The 16,828-nt window shown below is 38.0% G+C and overlaps 1 protein-coding gene across 3 annotated transcripts in view; it reads right to left on the reverse strand.

Annotated features, from left to right (window-relative positions):
- The window catches only part of mrasa (muscle RAS oncogene homolog a), a 33,216-nt gene extending 21,852 nt beyond the window's left edge, over window positions 1-11,364 (reverse strand). For all 3 annotated transcript variants that reach the window (XR_003834267.1, XR_003834266.1, XM_029458740.1), the window contains exons 1-4: window positions 11,227-11,364; window positions 2,997-3,252; window positions 1,764-1,917; window positions 850-949 (exon numbers count right to left, since the gene is read on the reverse strand). Coding sequence is in view for 1 of the 3 variants with exons in the window: in XM_029458740.1 (XP_029314600.1) it covers window positions 850-949; window positions 1,764-1,917; window positions 2,997-3,189 (447 nt within the window). In the remaining 2 variants the exon portion in view is untranslated. The remainder of the gene's footprint in view (window positions 1-849; window positions 950-1,763; window positions 1,918-2,996; window positions 3,253-11,226) is intronic.
- Between the last annotated feature and the right edge of the window lie 5,464 nt (window positions 11,365-16,828).

Consider the following 16,828-nt stretch of genomic DNA (forward strand, 5'->3'; position numbering starts at 1 on the left):
TGATTTTGTTAAAGAGATTGTTTGGAGATAAAGTAAAGTAGTTTTTTGGGGAATTCTACGGTTTTTCCTACTTTTCAGGAGTCAGAAAACAACAAATGCCTTAGGACAGACTTTTTTATTCATTTGTTTGGTGTAGTCTGAAGTTACATCAAACTATTTCATACTTCAGTTCAGTTGTCTGACAACAGGAACAGAAAATCATGTGATCTTATAACAAATTACCATTTTCATTGTGAATTTGGCCGTATTAAAAACACAGTATAGGAGATCACAGAGAGCAGGAGGACACTGAACGGAGGTGTAGCGGCTGTGTGTAGTAAAGTCACAGGCAGGGGCTGTGTGGCAGGAAAGTTACAACAACTTTCTGTGGTTTCTAACTTTGTCTGTCATCACACAATTTAAATGCTGATATTGATATATCATACAACACACCTGTTGTCATAGAAGGATCTGGTCAGCTGGGCTGTCTGACCTTCTCTATACCAGATTTTGGATGTGATGCAGTTTTGTTGTTCGCCAACTAAAAAAAAAAGGTCTAAGAAGGAGTCGTTTTCTTTAATGTTGTCCAGGTTTTTCCCTGTGGATAAAGGTCTCTACAAAAACGACCGGTAAACATTAATGTGAGGCCAATTGTTTTCACACGAAGACAGCATTTGAAATTTAAGATAGCTTGATGTAGACGTAGTCGGAGTCTGTATCAAGGTGTTCTTTTCGTTTGCTACAGGGATCACAGCTGTGGAAACCAAATTAACCGTTTAAATGTTTATTTCCATTTTAAATTTGAATGGTTAGGGTTATGTAAATCAGTTTACCTCAAAAAGCCTACAATAAAAAGGTATAAATACTTACGTTATGTTTTGCAGCCATCTCTTGGCCCTGGTCAGAGGTGATCTTTCTCAGATGAACCAAATCCACTTTGTTTGCCACCAGCACCATGGGGAATGCCTCCCTGAGAGGGAAACACACACTCAGTTATCCCTGTACAACTAAATACACGCATTTCCAAACCACTTTCAATGGTTTCAAAGAGTGTCTCATGCTCTCAATTTTAAAAGGCATGATTAGAAAGATCACAGGCATCACAAATTGTCTGAGAGGTGTCAGATTTGTGCAACACTTAAATCTTGTAGAAAAATGAGCTACAGTGGAGCGCTACTAAATATGGACATACAGCAGCTTGGTAAGTTCCCGTTTCTATTTTTGTTCCATCTCAAGATCAGTTTTATTGACTACATTCAGTCACTGTCAGAGAACAGATGCATCTCTTCTCTCAGACTGAACCATGTCTGCCAAATCAGCAAAACTCAAACTGGCCTGACTGAGGCGGGCAACGTGCGGCCTTATAAGATGATAAATATTCTTTGAAATACCAAATATATTTAGTACTTTAGTGTGTGTAGCGTCCTTAAATGGGTTATGTGCATTGTCACATCAGAGGATGCTATTATGGAGCTCACTGGGCCTTAAAAATAACTGGGTCTAATTTTAGGAGTTTTGAACAAAATGTCTATTGGTTACAACATTTTAGACAAAAACTTAACTGTTGCAGGCCAATCACAGATATGGAATTCAAAAGGGGAAATAACTTTAGTGGTCAGAATGAAACAATACCGTAGTTGTACTATATTGTAAACATATCTCACATCTGACAGAGCTACTTCTTTCTTCTGGTAACTAATCATACACTTATTTTCCCTTGTTGTGTTTGTGCATGGAGAAAAAGTGGTTTCTGCTATACATTGCTCAGCTGAGCTGTTGCCTACCTGTCTTTGACCCGTAGTATGAGTTGATGGAATCGGTCAACATGTTCAAAGCTGGCCTTGTCTGTCACAGAGAAGACAATCAGGAAGCCATCTCCTGTCCTCATATACTGCTCCCTCATCGCACTGAACTCCTCCTGGCCGGCTGTGTCCAGCACTGCCAAGACGGAGAGACACAAATTTATTACTTTTCATTCAAAACACACCCAGATGATGTACATATTTGACATGGGGTTAGAGCATGCTGTACTTTACATCTTGTCTAAGTAAGTGTGTACTAAGTAAGTACACAATATTGTATGTGCTTGTCAGCTGTAGTGACAATTAGTATTTTCTTGTATTTTTATTTTATTTCTTATTCCACCACCTACTGTACACAGCTGATTTAACTCAATGAATTAGGTACTTATCAAGCATGCTAATACCTCCCAACCAAAAGCATTGTTACATTTATTTACTAATCTATACACACTGACCTAGTTTGCAGTAATCATTAAACAATGACATTGTGCAATTGTGTTATTGTGACCCGTTTCAAGGACATGTTCAGAATAAGAGTTTGTTTCCTTCACGACGACTTGTGCCCACCCACACAAAAAGAGAGATAGATATATAATGACCTCTACCAAGCCTTAAAATAGTTCTAACACATTTGTTATGTAAAGGTAGCCAAGGCCTGAAGGTGAGGGCATATTTGGATCACAGGGTTAACTCTATATATATATATGTATGATATATATATATATATATATATATATATATATATATATAGTATGATATATATATATATATATATATATGTATGGATATATATATATATATATATATATATATATATATATATATATATATATATATATATATATATATATATATATATATTATATATTAGATGTCAATAGTATAAAAGTTAACACAAAGATGCATTCCTATAAACTTTAATTTTTGTGGCAGATACTTTTAGAGCTGTATGTTTCCAACGTAGATGTAATACTTTATTGAGGGAAGAATAAAATCATGGAATGATGCATAATTTCTCTCACACGCATCGACCACAGCAGTTCCTTTATTTCTAAATGTCATTCATTCTTTCAGGCAATTGCTATTCCATAGTTAGCTCAGTGGAGGAAACAGCCACCACTGGAATGTAGTTAAAAGCTAAAACAAATAAAAATAAGTAAGAGGGAAGTTTAGCCTGGAGGGATAGGATCATTCTCAGCTGTCATTTCTACTCACCATCCAGTATTGCCCACTGTCCATCTATCTCTGTGTGTTTAAGATACGAGTCCTCTATTGTGGGATCATAGTCCGGCACAAATATCTTCTGGAAAAATTGGATGGTGAGGGCACTCTTCCCAACACCACCATCCCCCACCACTACCAGCTTGTACGTTGGCAGGTTATCACTTGGCAGTGCGCTGGTCGCCATGGCTACCTCGACAGTGGTAGTAAAGGTGAGTAGGCTAGTAGGTGGCTGAGGACACACACCTGGCTGAAATGGAGAACCAGGAGAGAGAGCGAGAGAGAGAGAGGGGAAAAGAAAGAAAACAATAGAGAGGGGAGGGGACAACAGACAGAGGGAGAGAGGTGTTAGGGTTTTTGTTGCAGCTGCTTTTTCATCACCATGGAGACCACAGCTAAGAGTTGTTGTAAAACACAGAGCCCTGCAGAGTTCTGCGACACGGCAAATAGCAACAATAAGCCCACCCAGAGTGCTAAAGGGGTACCTGACTTTCTAATTAAATGACTTGTTTAAACATCATGATCATAAATCTTCATGTTTCTGATGGATGTAAACATGCACAATATGATCATGTTGTGCATGCATGTGCATTATAACAATAATACCAATGTGAGGTTTGACTTATCATGAATAATTCAACAATTGTACTTGCAGCAAAAAAAACATGACAGTGGACATTTTTCTTTTTCTGGTTAAAATGGAACTGATGCCGTCCTATTCCATCAGCCCCTGTAAGCCAAGCCTTAGTCCAACCATGGAGTGCCGATCTATGATCACATGTACTGTGGCCTCAAAGCAGGGGATAACAACACTGACCTACGATCTTATGTTCCCAATCGTTCACGCATGTGGGTGATGTGATACACATCCCTGCCAATGTTGCATCACTATTCCACTGATCTACAGGTGACAGTACCATGTCAGCAAAGACAGGGAAGAAGAAGACTGCTAGCAAGTTTGCATGAATGGATTACAAAACATTTTAAATGGCATTTGTCAGAGCTCGAGGATACATATTGCGTGTAAGAAACAAACATTTCCTGTTGCTGCTGCTTCATCTTAAGAACTTCCCACATACAGCTTTTAGTGTGAAGCATCTACCAGGAAATACACGGGCATATACATAAAGCATTATTGTCATATTTGTTTGTACGCTGACATGTTTTAAATAAAAGGAAGAAGTTTAAAGGAAGCAGCAGCGAAAACACAACTGTTTGGGTGGGTGAAGGGTTGTAGGCAACCGGCCTTATAGAAAACCATTTGTACTGTTCTCATGTGATTGGCTCTAATTAAAGCCACTCACAGAATGTTTTTGACACAACTCTATGGAAAAGCAGCTAAAGCAAGCCATGGCGAGCCTGGTTTGGCCTAGGAGCAGAAACCAGACGAATGACGTCTACTCTCAGAAACTAAGTACCCCAGAACCAGCAGAGAAATATGATGACTTCCACATAGATGGAGAACTGTAGTTTGTAATTATGGCTTTTTGAAAACAAAAATAAACATCCATCTTGCAAGAATATGAGAGGTTTAACAGAAAAGGTTTTTTTTTAGTATAGTAGTGTATTAAAAAAAGTTAACATTTGCAAATGATTCAGATTAAATCGTACCTCAGGGAAACAGCTTGTACAGTACTTAAAAATATATAATAATAAACTGATTCTGCCGTTTTTAAGAGTCTTACGTTAATACAGTACTGTATAGTTCAAATCGGCTTACTACAAAGAGGGAGAGCTAAAGACAGAACGAGATCTGGGAGGGAAGCAAGAGAACAGAGCGGGAGTGGAGGGTAAGAGAAATCGGAAACAGAAGAGTGAAGGAGAGGAAGCAAGGTTACGCAAGGTCAAAGTTGATGGAAATATTACAATACAGTGTTGGGTCGATACAATAGACACCACTATTTTACCATGTGTGCCCCAGTTTGGCCAGTTTTTTTAATTGTTATTTCTTCTTCGACATGACATTGACCGTTCTGTTTCAAGACATACAATTCAAACATGTTTAAAATAATCTTCTCAAGAGTAGGAAAAGGATTAGAACCGTTAAAACGGCAGGCGCTGTGTGCGGTTTTATCTCTTGACTATCAACTGCAACTGGCCCAGACTGGAATGACCTGGTTGTAAACTTGGTCAAATCAGTGGAGATGCCCAAAATGATATTGAAACACAAAATCGAGGTGGAAGCGGCTAGAAGTCAAATTGTCAATTAAATCTTAAAAGGGTATCCTGTTGAGTCTTTGACCACTAGTAGTGCTATTGAGCAATGTTTTTAGGAGTGGCTCCATGCACACAGACACCACAATACTCATTCTTGCTAGAGGTTTCAAATTATTCAGCGAGCAAACATGGATGTAAACTATTCATTATTATTTTTTTATTTTTTTTGTGAATTTTAAAAAAGGAAGGAACTGCTTCCTGCTTGGAAGGTAGGAAATCTATTAATGTATCTTTGGCTTTAAAAACATTTTGGGAGTAATGTTAAGTATATGCAATGTGTTACAACGGTTGTTTGAAATACAATGATTTAATACATTCATACAAATTTGAAATTAAACAAATTTGCAGTAAAAACTAATCTATTCCATCTTACTGTGAAACCTTCAGATTTCTAACAGTCAAAAGCAGAGAAAAAAAAATAATAATCACATTCACTAGCACAACACAAACCCCGCCCACCCACCCACGCACCCATTCCTCCTTCATCCACCAGGAAACAGCTGTCAGCTGGCTACAGTCCATCCTTTCCTGCCCAGCACAATGGAGGGAAGGAAGACGTTTCCTTCCTTTCCAAAGCCAGCTAGCCAATCAGTCAGTCTGCAGCAGTCAGCCAGCCAGGTCGGGCAAAGAATTTCCGAGCCAAATTCCTAACGTTAAAATGCCTCGAGTTGGCTGGCTGTCATAAAGCCACAAAGTCTATGCCACTATACCATTTCACAAGACACCGCCTTAGAAAGATTTTCAGTGCTGTGCAGAAAAACAAAAACACGACAGCTTGAGAAGCACCATGAGATCACAGTACCTGCCACCAGTTGTGGTTTTCACACCATGCCTGGTGTGGCCAAGCTGAAGCAAAGTCAGGTCACAGCCTTGTATGTATGGTGTGTCAGCATTTCCCTATGCAAGTTGGTGGACTGCACAATTCTCTGAAACACCACTCACTGTTCTGAGAGACTAAAATAATCCACAGACACCAGTTTAAACCAAATTCCTTTGGGAGTAGAAGCTCGGTAGAGGACATTCTGTTATGTGCCCAAAAAAAGTTAGTAATCCGACCAATGTAGCTGGCTGTATGGCTTTCCAAACCATGATGTTTCAGAGCACCAACCAAGGCTGCATGAGGACATACAGTACTTACAGTATTGTACACAATGCCCGCCATATTCACACTAATGCCAATGATTCTGAATCCTTTCCTCTTGGATTTGGCCTTTCTACACTTAGCTGGCATTTACAACCACTGAAAATTGAGCTTTTCGAAAACCCTCTCTAGAGGGGATGAATCTGAACACGGGTGTCTCGCGTATAATGGACAGGAGAAATGGAGTTTGTCCAACAGTTATGTATAGCTGTCAAACCTCACTGGCATAGTCAAGTACCTCGATGAAATAACAACATTAATAAGCAGTTATTGTCCTTTGTGTGTAACTGATCATATAATTTCATGATGTAATAGAAGTGTTGTCATCAACATATTTATTTAAGTCACTCAAATTCGAGCATTAAGTAGTGCTTTGATTAAGGGGCTAAATGCAGCAGTAAAGAAATTACGCATCGCTTAGATACACATTCAAATAATTTTATTTATGCATTCATCTGACAAGATATTTTAACGGACCAAAAGCATAATTTGTGTATTGAAACACAGATTAATCAACTCTGTGTCAGAGAAATTACATTTATACACTACTAACTTGCCACAACAAACACATCTTTGAGGAGACGTATTAGCTATCGCCAATGGTCTGGTTTAAATACAGAAAAAAGGACCACAGTGACTTGAAGCACGAGATACAATGTGTGAATTAACATTCAACCCAAACCATGATCTTTCACTAAGCTTGACCAAAGTGTCTTTGTTACCTAAACCTAACCACAGACTCAGGCTGTGCACTACGGTGTCTGTGTCCTGCACTTCACATCCATAATCTTGTTTTGCACCACGACCTAAATGGTTCAACAATTTAGTAATAGAGCAATGTGATTTCTAGAATCTGGTCCGTCAAAATGGTCAAACCAGACAGCACCACTCTTTATGATCACGGTTAAGCACAACTTAACTTTTGTTGTTTGGCTTTTCAGAACCACCTTAGGTGCATAAATAGAAATTATCCACATTAGGACAAAGCCTTAATTTTGAATTTCTTTCTTGTCGCAACCCCAATACTTATTTATCAGAGAAACCTTCTTTTCAAATCTGAAAAACTACTTTACATCACACCAAAGCAAATCCATTGCAGCACGGAAGATGCATTAAATTATTGGACGCCTTGTTGCACACAGGTGTGCTGCAGTGTGGCATATCGACAGGACCACAAAGCATGTAAATCATTATGTTTATATTTTACATATAAAATAGCAGAAGCAGCTGGTGTGTTTTTGTATATTTTGTCTTCACCATGACTCCATAAAGCCTCTCCGGGCTCTTGAGAAGTAGTTAGTTGCTTCCTTGAGAAAGGATAAAGAGACTTCCCTCTTCACATGGGAACAAAGCAGCAACACATCTCACAGAACAGGAATAAGGAGGAACACAGTAGTGCACACCCCAGCCTGTACTGTAGCGTTGATATCAACACTCATCGATCATTCAAAGGAGGTGTTGAGACACAGTTCATCGAGTCCAAAATGTATTAAAGCTGCAGTCTACTGACAAACTCTTTTGGGGGGGGGGGATTGAGAGCTGCACTGATCTTTTACTTATGAAAGCAATTCAAGAAATAGATAGTATAATTGTATAAACGCACGATGGTTGACCAGAATATATATTTTCCTACAAAACTGAAATACTAACTTTTTAGGCAAACTATAGTATTACTTAAAACAGCCCTTAATGCAGTCACCATGCTTGCCAGAATGGCATTAAAGTTACTTAAAATATATTTTCTTCACAAAATAATATGTCTCTCTGGATGAAGACGTACATCTCTACAATCACCTACACATTTTGAGTAAGATGCAATCTGCCCAACTGAGCCACTGTTTTATTGTACAGGATTGTTTCCTTCCTGAGACAAGTGTTTCAAGCTGAGCAGCAGTGGGCTATGCTAATGACACTGTGTGTCAAGAGGTCTTTTGACTTCAGACGTCTTTAAACTCATGTTCTACTGAATTAAGGCAGTCCTTTCTGTTAATCGATTTCAGAAAATGGAGGTAAGCAAAGTCAGCTGCCCCCTCATCACATTTCCTCCAATGATGACTGTATTTATTCCCAGATCTTTAAGACCCTGTGCGACATTTGGCTGAGAGAACAAAGTGCACATAGTCTCACAGAGGTCTGTATAGCTGATCACATGAGTGTGGGTCATCACCAATGACTAATTCATGTCTTTTTTCATAATACTACGCCATTTTAAGAAATGCTATGTGGATTAGGCTGGCATTCACACACACACACAACCCAAATAACTCATGTACTGTGACTTGTTGGGGCATTTCATACTCTGACCTTTCCATTTATTCATTCATTCTTAATAATTCACATATTTTTTCTGGCTATTTGAACATTTCAACGATACGGGATGTCATGAGTGCATCAGACACCAGTGACACTGATTGAATGTTAAAGTACTTGTTACTGTATATGAATCAATCTGTATTTGAACTGTAAATCACCGGTTGATTATATCTTTGAACAAAGAAAACAACCACACAACCTCCCAGGGGTCTACTGTATGTCTCATACACATTAGACACCACTGACAGCAGTCAATCATGGCCAAGAATTCAAATAAAACTAACATTATACAATAAATGATGCTTAAATCCTTGAATACAAATTAGAGTGGTAGTGTAAATCTATTGGTCAGCACAGCACAAAATGGTCCTGATGCTCTCAATACTATGGCCAGGCAAGGCAATAATTCAATACTGTCGCTTAGGGCTGGTCGGAAAAAAATGTGTTATTGTTTATCGGCTTCCAGAAGATTCATATCATGATGAAATGGGCTTCATGTTATCGTTCTATGAAACTTTGCTGTCCAAATTTATGATTTTGAGTAAGCTGTGATTCAAAAACTAAGCAACCAACACATTTTTTATTTTACTGGTAAAAAGAGTTTGGTCTTATGTAACACATTACAACACATACATATGATGTTTATGTGTTGTAATGCATATCATTTAGATTTTTTTTTATGTTTTGTATTTGCCCTATGTTCATATGTTCTATATTGATATTAGAAAATACAATACTGCCTTATAGATAAGCAGAAAGCCAGACTGTATATAAATGACAAGCCTTACACTATTGGGAAACCAGTGGCACATGGAGTCCAAAAGTGACGTGGAGTCCAGGATGATATAGAGACAGCTTGATTAGAGATACAAAACATTATCTAACTAAGCCTACATCAATGGGCTATTGTGCCAATTTACAACTGAAGGATACCTGGGTCTAAACTTAAGGGACAAAGACTTCAGTGAGAGCCTTCAGCCTGGGAGCGGAAACTATAGCCTCCAACATAAATATCACAGTGCCGAAGCAAAAGACACTAATTCAACTTCATTTATTTGGGTAGAAGGAGGAATGTAGAACATAACCAACTGTTAATCAAGGACATATCCAATCCATTAAAACAATTAACTAAAAGAAACATTAGTAGGGGAAATGGAAAATAGTTAAGACAGTAAACTTAACACTGTTTTGAATTAAAGGTGTTCTGAAATTAAAATTTGACAAAGTGGAAACTGGAAAGAAATTCTATCTTGTAAAACTTGAATCCAAAACACTTTATTTTAGCTGTCGTTTGGCTGTTGTTGTCTTTATCTCAAAAAGGTAGGCTATCACTATCCCCATAAAAAAATATTTGGACCTATTGTCATATAACATGCCCTGGTTTGGACCTATTGCCATATAACATTCCCTGTTTAACACTCTTATATATTAAATACCTTATGGTCACAAAAACCTACTTCTCTACACTATATATGCCAACCTTTTGCCACATTTTGAACTATCAGAGGTGTCACCTAGGTAAGACTCCATATACATGCAAGCAGCAAATTGAATCTCACAGGAATCATCATTTAATAATACATTAAGTAATACATGCCTCGTATAAATGTAATAGATCAAACACTGATTTGCCTGGGTGGGAAACATAGTTTTACCAATCAACCCCGAGGGGGATTTACTCTGGTCAAAGGTCACAATTAAGCTTTGGGGAAATTGTGGAAATAGCAGCATGCAAAAGCCTTCTACTCTCACAAGCAACGTCATCAGCAGCATCAGCAGCAGGGACTGACATTTCCATCAAGTTATGATGGAAGCCAAATGATCTGGTGATTTCACATTGCTATTAATAGTGATTAACCTGTGTGTGTGTGTGTGTGTGTGTGTGTGTGTGTGTGTGTGTGTGTGTGTGTGTGTGTGTGTGTGTGTGTGTGTGTGTGTGTTTCTGCAGACTGAGGTGCTTCTGAATGATCTCATCCTATGATTTGATACATGAAGAATCTCTCTGTTCTCTCTGTCCAGCGGTTAGACCTGCACACCGTTTCTGCTTCAGAGCTGTGTATGCTGCTGTTAAAAACACCGTGTTGGTAAAATACAGTGGAAGCTTTCATGAATGTTTCTGACATACGATTTAAAAAAACAAAAAAAACAAGCAGTGTTTTTGTTTCGTCCCCTCGGGAACATTTTTTGACACACAGAGGCAAGGCCCGTCTCTGTGCGTGCGTGTGAGCGGCCGTATGGAAAAACGACAGTAGCCGCCCCTGAATAACGGATTTCGGTTGCTTCATCTTTCTCTTGAAGTTTGCAGCAAAAATGAATTTCCGCAAACTGAATTCAGTCGTTCATATTCTCAGTTAAAACGAGCCGACTTCCCTTGACTGTTTACCGTGCTGTCATTAGTCGAAATAACCTGGTGACAGTTAGCTAGCCGACAGTAAATTGTTGATATGCTGAGAGTAGTTGATTTTACATTAACGGTAGGTGTTGCCTGCACTGTCCGTGAATACAGACGCCCGCATTCACGACCTCTTCTCTGACAGCAGTAAAGCTACTTACCGATATGAGTTTCGCTGTCGTGAACACAAAGAGACGTCCTCACACCGGCATATTCCTCCTCATCTCTCTCTTTCTCGGCTTCAAACCACCGCCGCCCTTTCGCCACAGACGGGAGTGTGCTCCCCACATCTGCGAAACAATACGTTGAATAGCTAATCTTTGTATTGCAACAGCTGATGCTATAAATAGAAAAGCCCAAAGGGGTGAACGCCGTTTTTTGGAAGACACTGAATGATCAAATGTTGTTTTTTTTACTATCATGCAATATTCATGTTGAAGAGAAATTGTTTTATACGTGTTTTGTTTTCCTTGATAATGTAGTTTTGTGTGTTAACATGTTTAAATCTCACGAAGAAGTGACAGAGTCCCCCTTTGTAGTGAAATGGACTCTTCCTTTATGGGACTTCTTTAAAGGGATATTCCTCTAAAATTAGCCGTACCTAATTTAATGTGAATTAAATGGATTAACTAAAGATAATGTGGTTTTTTTTGTTTGTTAGTTGAATCATTGACAACTAATCGTTCTAATTAATTGTTTAGACCCATTATATCTAAATCAGAAATACATCTGGTTATAATTTTCCGCACTTTTCAGATGTTTTTCTCTCCGGTTTGCTATATTTGCTATATTATGAGCGAACCACTAAAATAATGTGTGCCAGTAGTACAAGGGCTTGTGAAACAGAGACCCACAACTATTTTTACATTTTTAATGTACTTACAAACTCAGCAACAGGTGAAGGTTATAAAACATATGACAAATTGAGGTTTGATACATTTTGTTATTCACTCTTCTGGTTCATGTATTCTCCATGTGGTTCTTTAGTGATCCCTCCACAGCTAAAATGCAACCATTTTCATTCCCTGACACCACACTTTGCTCAAAAATTAAGAATAGGAAATGATAAGCAAAGTAGGCTTAAATTGTGCACTAAAAAGACTGATGTGTGTCAGAAGACAAGTGGACTTTGTTACAGATATCTTGATTTGTCATCGTAGAAAAAGCTCAGTTTTATTCGAATGTCTCAATAGATCATGACAGGATGATCAATACTAGGACCCTGAAACTGAAGCATCTGTATGGAATTCAGCCATCATTCATTTTATTATTTCACACCTATGAGTTTCCTGTTGTGACATTCAAGAAATAAGCCTATGCACTGTGAATTTATCACATGTGAATGCATGCACATTTAACACGTTTATCACATGTGGAAAACCATTTCTTACCCAGCATATAAAATCATATGTAAAACAGATGTTTTACATATGGCACATTAATTCAAAAGAAAATAAATAAACTGGAGAAGTTTTCACAATCATCTCATGTGTCTCGTTTTTACAAAATCTCTATCTCGTAATTGTGACTCATGATTATAAGACAAGATCTCTATTAGACATGTCCCTGCAATTCTTTTTTTCTCTTAATCGTGAGATAGGCTACATCTTGTATTCATGAAATGCTAAGTCGTACTGTAATTACGATCACAGCAAACTTATTTACTGGAGAACATCTCCATTTTTTCTTTCTCTGTTGAATGAATCTCACCCTTGTTTCTGCTCAAAGAAAGAATATGACAGTGTTTGAGAGTGATTGAGAGCCATAGGGCTTGGTGATATTGAGAATAGATTAAGGCAGACCTGTAGGCTACAATTTAATGTTGGTGAGCAGTAAATCTGCATGTACCGGCTGCATACCAACAGATCTGTGCAGAAGGAGTAAAGATGATCAGTATCGCAACTCCGAAATGCAAGGTCTACAGTTAACAAATTCAAATTTGTCACACAAGTATACGTAAAATAATTACTTCCCAGAAACATTGGTAATTATGAGGTTGTTTGCAAGCATGATTAGTACATTCTGGATATGAGCTCGAAGCCACAGAGGGCAGGGTGCAAACACTAAGGAATGCTGATACCTCATTAGATGTGATATATTATTTAAAGAGAGATATGGCTTAGTGTAGTTACAATGTGCACACATGCTCAGAAATACAAAGCGCACACACATTTTCCACATTACTGGCAAGATGGTTTATGATGTAGCAGTCAATTACCAGTAACGGGCAGAGATGTGTGTGTGTGTGCGTGTGTGTGTGCCTGTGAGAGAGAGGTAGAGGGAGATAATTATGTGAATAATGCAATTGAAATGAGGAAGAGGGAGCTTGCTTGGAGTTTTACCTCTGTAAATAATCCAGTCATTAGGCCTGTTAGAACTCACGTTACAGTAACTAAGTGAAGTGAAGCGTTCTCTCTCTCTCTCTATATGCAGTATTTCCTTCTCTATTTAAAAGCATACATTATTTATATACTTTTTGTGAAGAAAGAAAGAAAGAAAAGGTTTGAAAGTGCTAGTGCTATCTGTTAGGCAAACTAACACCAGGGCTGCAACTAACAATTGTTTTCCTTACAGATTCATTTGCTGATCATTTATTTTATATATACTTATCTATAAAATGTCAAAAATCTGTGAAAAATTTCCATCCGAGTTGCTTAAAGTCCAAAGTGAATGTCTTTAAACGTCTTGTTTTGTCAGTCCAAAACTCAAAGATATTCAGTTTAATATGATATAAAATCTCCATATTTCAGAGGCTGAAAACTGCATTTAGTCGATCAACAATCAATAATCAATCGTTTTTAACACTACTGTACAGTTGTACCTAGGCACTGCTTTGCTTTAAGATAAACTAGTGCTGTGCCCCGTTTGGGATGAGCTTGTGCCTGCTTCTTGGGTTTTGAAGTTAGTTTATGCACGCGTTCACAGTAGCAACGCTACAGTCGACACATCGTGAGTGCAAAACTCCTTTGAAAATGTTATGGCCTCAATAAAGTCAAACCCCTGTGAAATGTTAAATGCAGTAGAATGTGTGTGTGTGTGTGTGTGTGTGTGTGTGTGTGTGTGTGTGTGTGTGTGTGTGTGTGTGTGTGTGTGTGTGTGTGTGTGTGTGTGTGTGTGTGTGTGTGTGTGTGGTCAGTATTGATTCACTGACACTTGTATGAATGCGTATGTGTAAAATAAACAAAAAAAACAAACATCCAATGCACATCAATGTCCAGTATATATGAACCACATATCTTTGATTATACAAAGACCAGACAGAATAAAGCTTGACACAATTCAGTTTTGGTTTATTATATATGTTCAATATAGTCCCTACAGGCTGGTTTAAAATGACAACGACCAAAGAGCGTCAGTGCAAGATACACTAAGATAAGCTTCCTTTTTTTGTATACATTGTTTATTAGCTTTGCTTTATAAGTACAAATGACCAAGACAAACAATGTTCTCCCTCCCCCCAGATACTTATCCAGACAATTCCCAATAACACAAAACATTAGACAATAACAATAACAACAATAATGTATAACTAACAAAAGAGGAATGGGTGACATGTACTCACACAGGACAGAACACAACATTATTAACAAAACCAAAGAAATGTAAAATAGAAAATACAAATACATTTAAAACATACCTAAACATTAATCTAAATTCCATTCCTGTCTCAAAGGTAATGTATATTATTTTTAAGAAACTATAAGATCCTCTAAAAAAAACTTTGCTCCACCCCCCCAGGACCAAGCTCCGCACCATGGGCGATCGGGCCGTCTGCTCAGCCGCTCCTCACTTGTGGAATTCCCTCCCAGAACACCTGAGGGATCCACAGACCACCGACTCCTTCAAGAAGGGCCTAAAAACCTTTCTCTTCAAAAAAGCCTTTCCGTAACCTCTTATGTCTGTTGTTGTTGTTGTTGTTGTTGTTGTTGTTGTTGTTGTTGTTGTTGTTGTTGTTGTTGTCCTGCATTTTAGCGCCTTGAGATTACTTTTAGCTTTGAAAGGCGCTTTACAAATACAATTTATTATTATTATTATTAAGATTGTAGCCTTATATTAGGGTGTCTCTGACACTTGCCTTTCTGAGGATTGTTGTAAAAGGTTTCCAGATTTCTTCAAACACATTTTGTCTGTTTCTGAATATGTAAGTCCTTTTCTCTAATACCATACTTGATGCCATTTCATTAATCTATTCTTTAATATTTTGTCTTTTTGATTTCTTCCAATAAAGAGCAATAAGCCGTTTAGCTTACAAGATACACAAGTCTGACTGTAAGTGTATATTCCTTCTTCCTTCATACTCCCTTGCAGTTGTGCACTTATTTGTTTGAGGTCAATAGAATAGAATAGAGGATTCTCTCTGTCTCGTTTCCCTTTCAGGCACAAACACGTTACACACACATATACAGAGACACACTTCCATCACCTCTTGCCTGTTTCCATGGAGACGGTAGTCAGCTGTTTCTTCACTAGAATTAGACCGTATGACATGATCACAATATAACATATGCACACACACACACACACACACACACACACACACACACACACACACACACACACACACACACACACACACACACACACACACCATGACATACACTGCAAAGGGGGGAGTTTTTCAGTTTTACCAGCTTAGTCAGACAGTGTGTCCTATATAGGGCTTATTCCCACATGTACAAGGTTGTATCAGTGATGCATTATCACTCTACAGATGTTATGCACATATTAATCTATTCCTCTCTGTGTAAGTTTCTAATTTGCATAGTTTCTCCTATCCTGATTGTGAAGATTTCTTTTTTTTATGTGATGAAAGTATACATATTGTTTTTTAAATTGCTTGTCAATAAAGTGCATCAGTTTTCCCATTTGTATTTTAATGAAGAAATGTATTGCAGGTCAGATTGCAGCTCAATGAAGAGAGGGTGATGAGGGTTTGTGAGCATAATATGTGTTATTGTTAAAATTGATAGTTTACGGCAGTTAACGATTGCATTAAAAATAGGAATAGGCCTATTTAAATATAAAATGTGGTTTATCGAACTTACATTGACATTATTCTAAATGTCTAAACAATCTCAAATACCCCCTGCAGTACTCGTACCCCATTCGAGAAACACTGTTATTCAATACTACTATTCAACAACCGACTATCCCTACAGGGATCAATAACAGTTTATCTTATACAGTGAAAAAGACAACTGAAGAATATTCTTTTTTTGAGAATGTGTTGATAAAGCAAGAGAAAATTAGCTAAACAAAAAAATAAAAAACACTGGTTGGGTCCTTTAAAGTGATCACTATCACAGTCAGTGGTTATTAAATAATAAAAAGTACTCCCACTCTGTGTTTTTGCATGTTACGATCTAAAATACTGTCGCTCATTACAGTATCACGCAACAAGACTCAGAAGTCTAAAATACTGAACGTTTTCTAAATTCTTAAGCAACTGCACAACTTTCACTTCCTCCTATACCAGGACACCGCCATGTGCAGCCAGGGAGTGCATGGAAATCAGCTGTTGTGTACCTGGTCCCAGCTTTCATTTGCATCCTGTTCATAAGCACCAAGCTTAGCTAAACCATGAAAAATATAACAACAGCTCACAGGCATGCAGCTACATCTCAGAGCTCCTTAAAGGAAACACACATCATTACAGATTAGCAGCAACGACACACGTGTTCACCTCTTCCCCTTTTTTCTAATCTGCATCTGCCTGTTCGACTAGAGAAAATGTGGAACACAGAACATATGCATGTGCAAGAA

The sequence above is a fragment of the Cottoperca gobio genome, chromosome 21 (assembly GCF_900634415.1).
Source record: "Cottoperca gobio chromosome 21, fCotGob3.1, whole genome shotgun sequence".
NCBI classification, from domain to species: domain Eukaryota; kingdom Metazoa; phylum Chordata; class Actinopteri; order Perciformes; family Bovichtidae; genus Cottoperca; species Cottoperca gobio.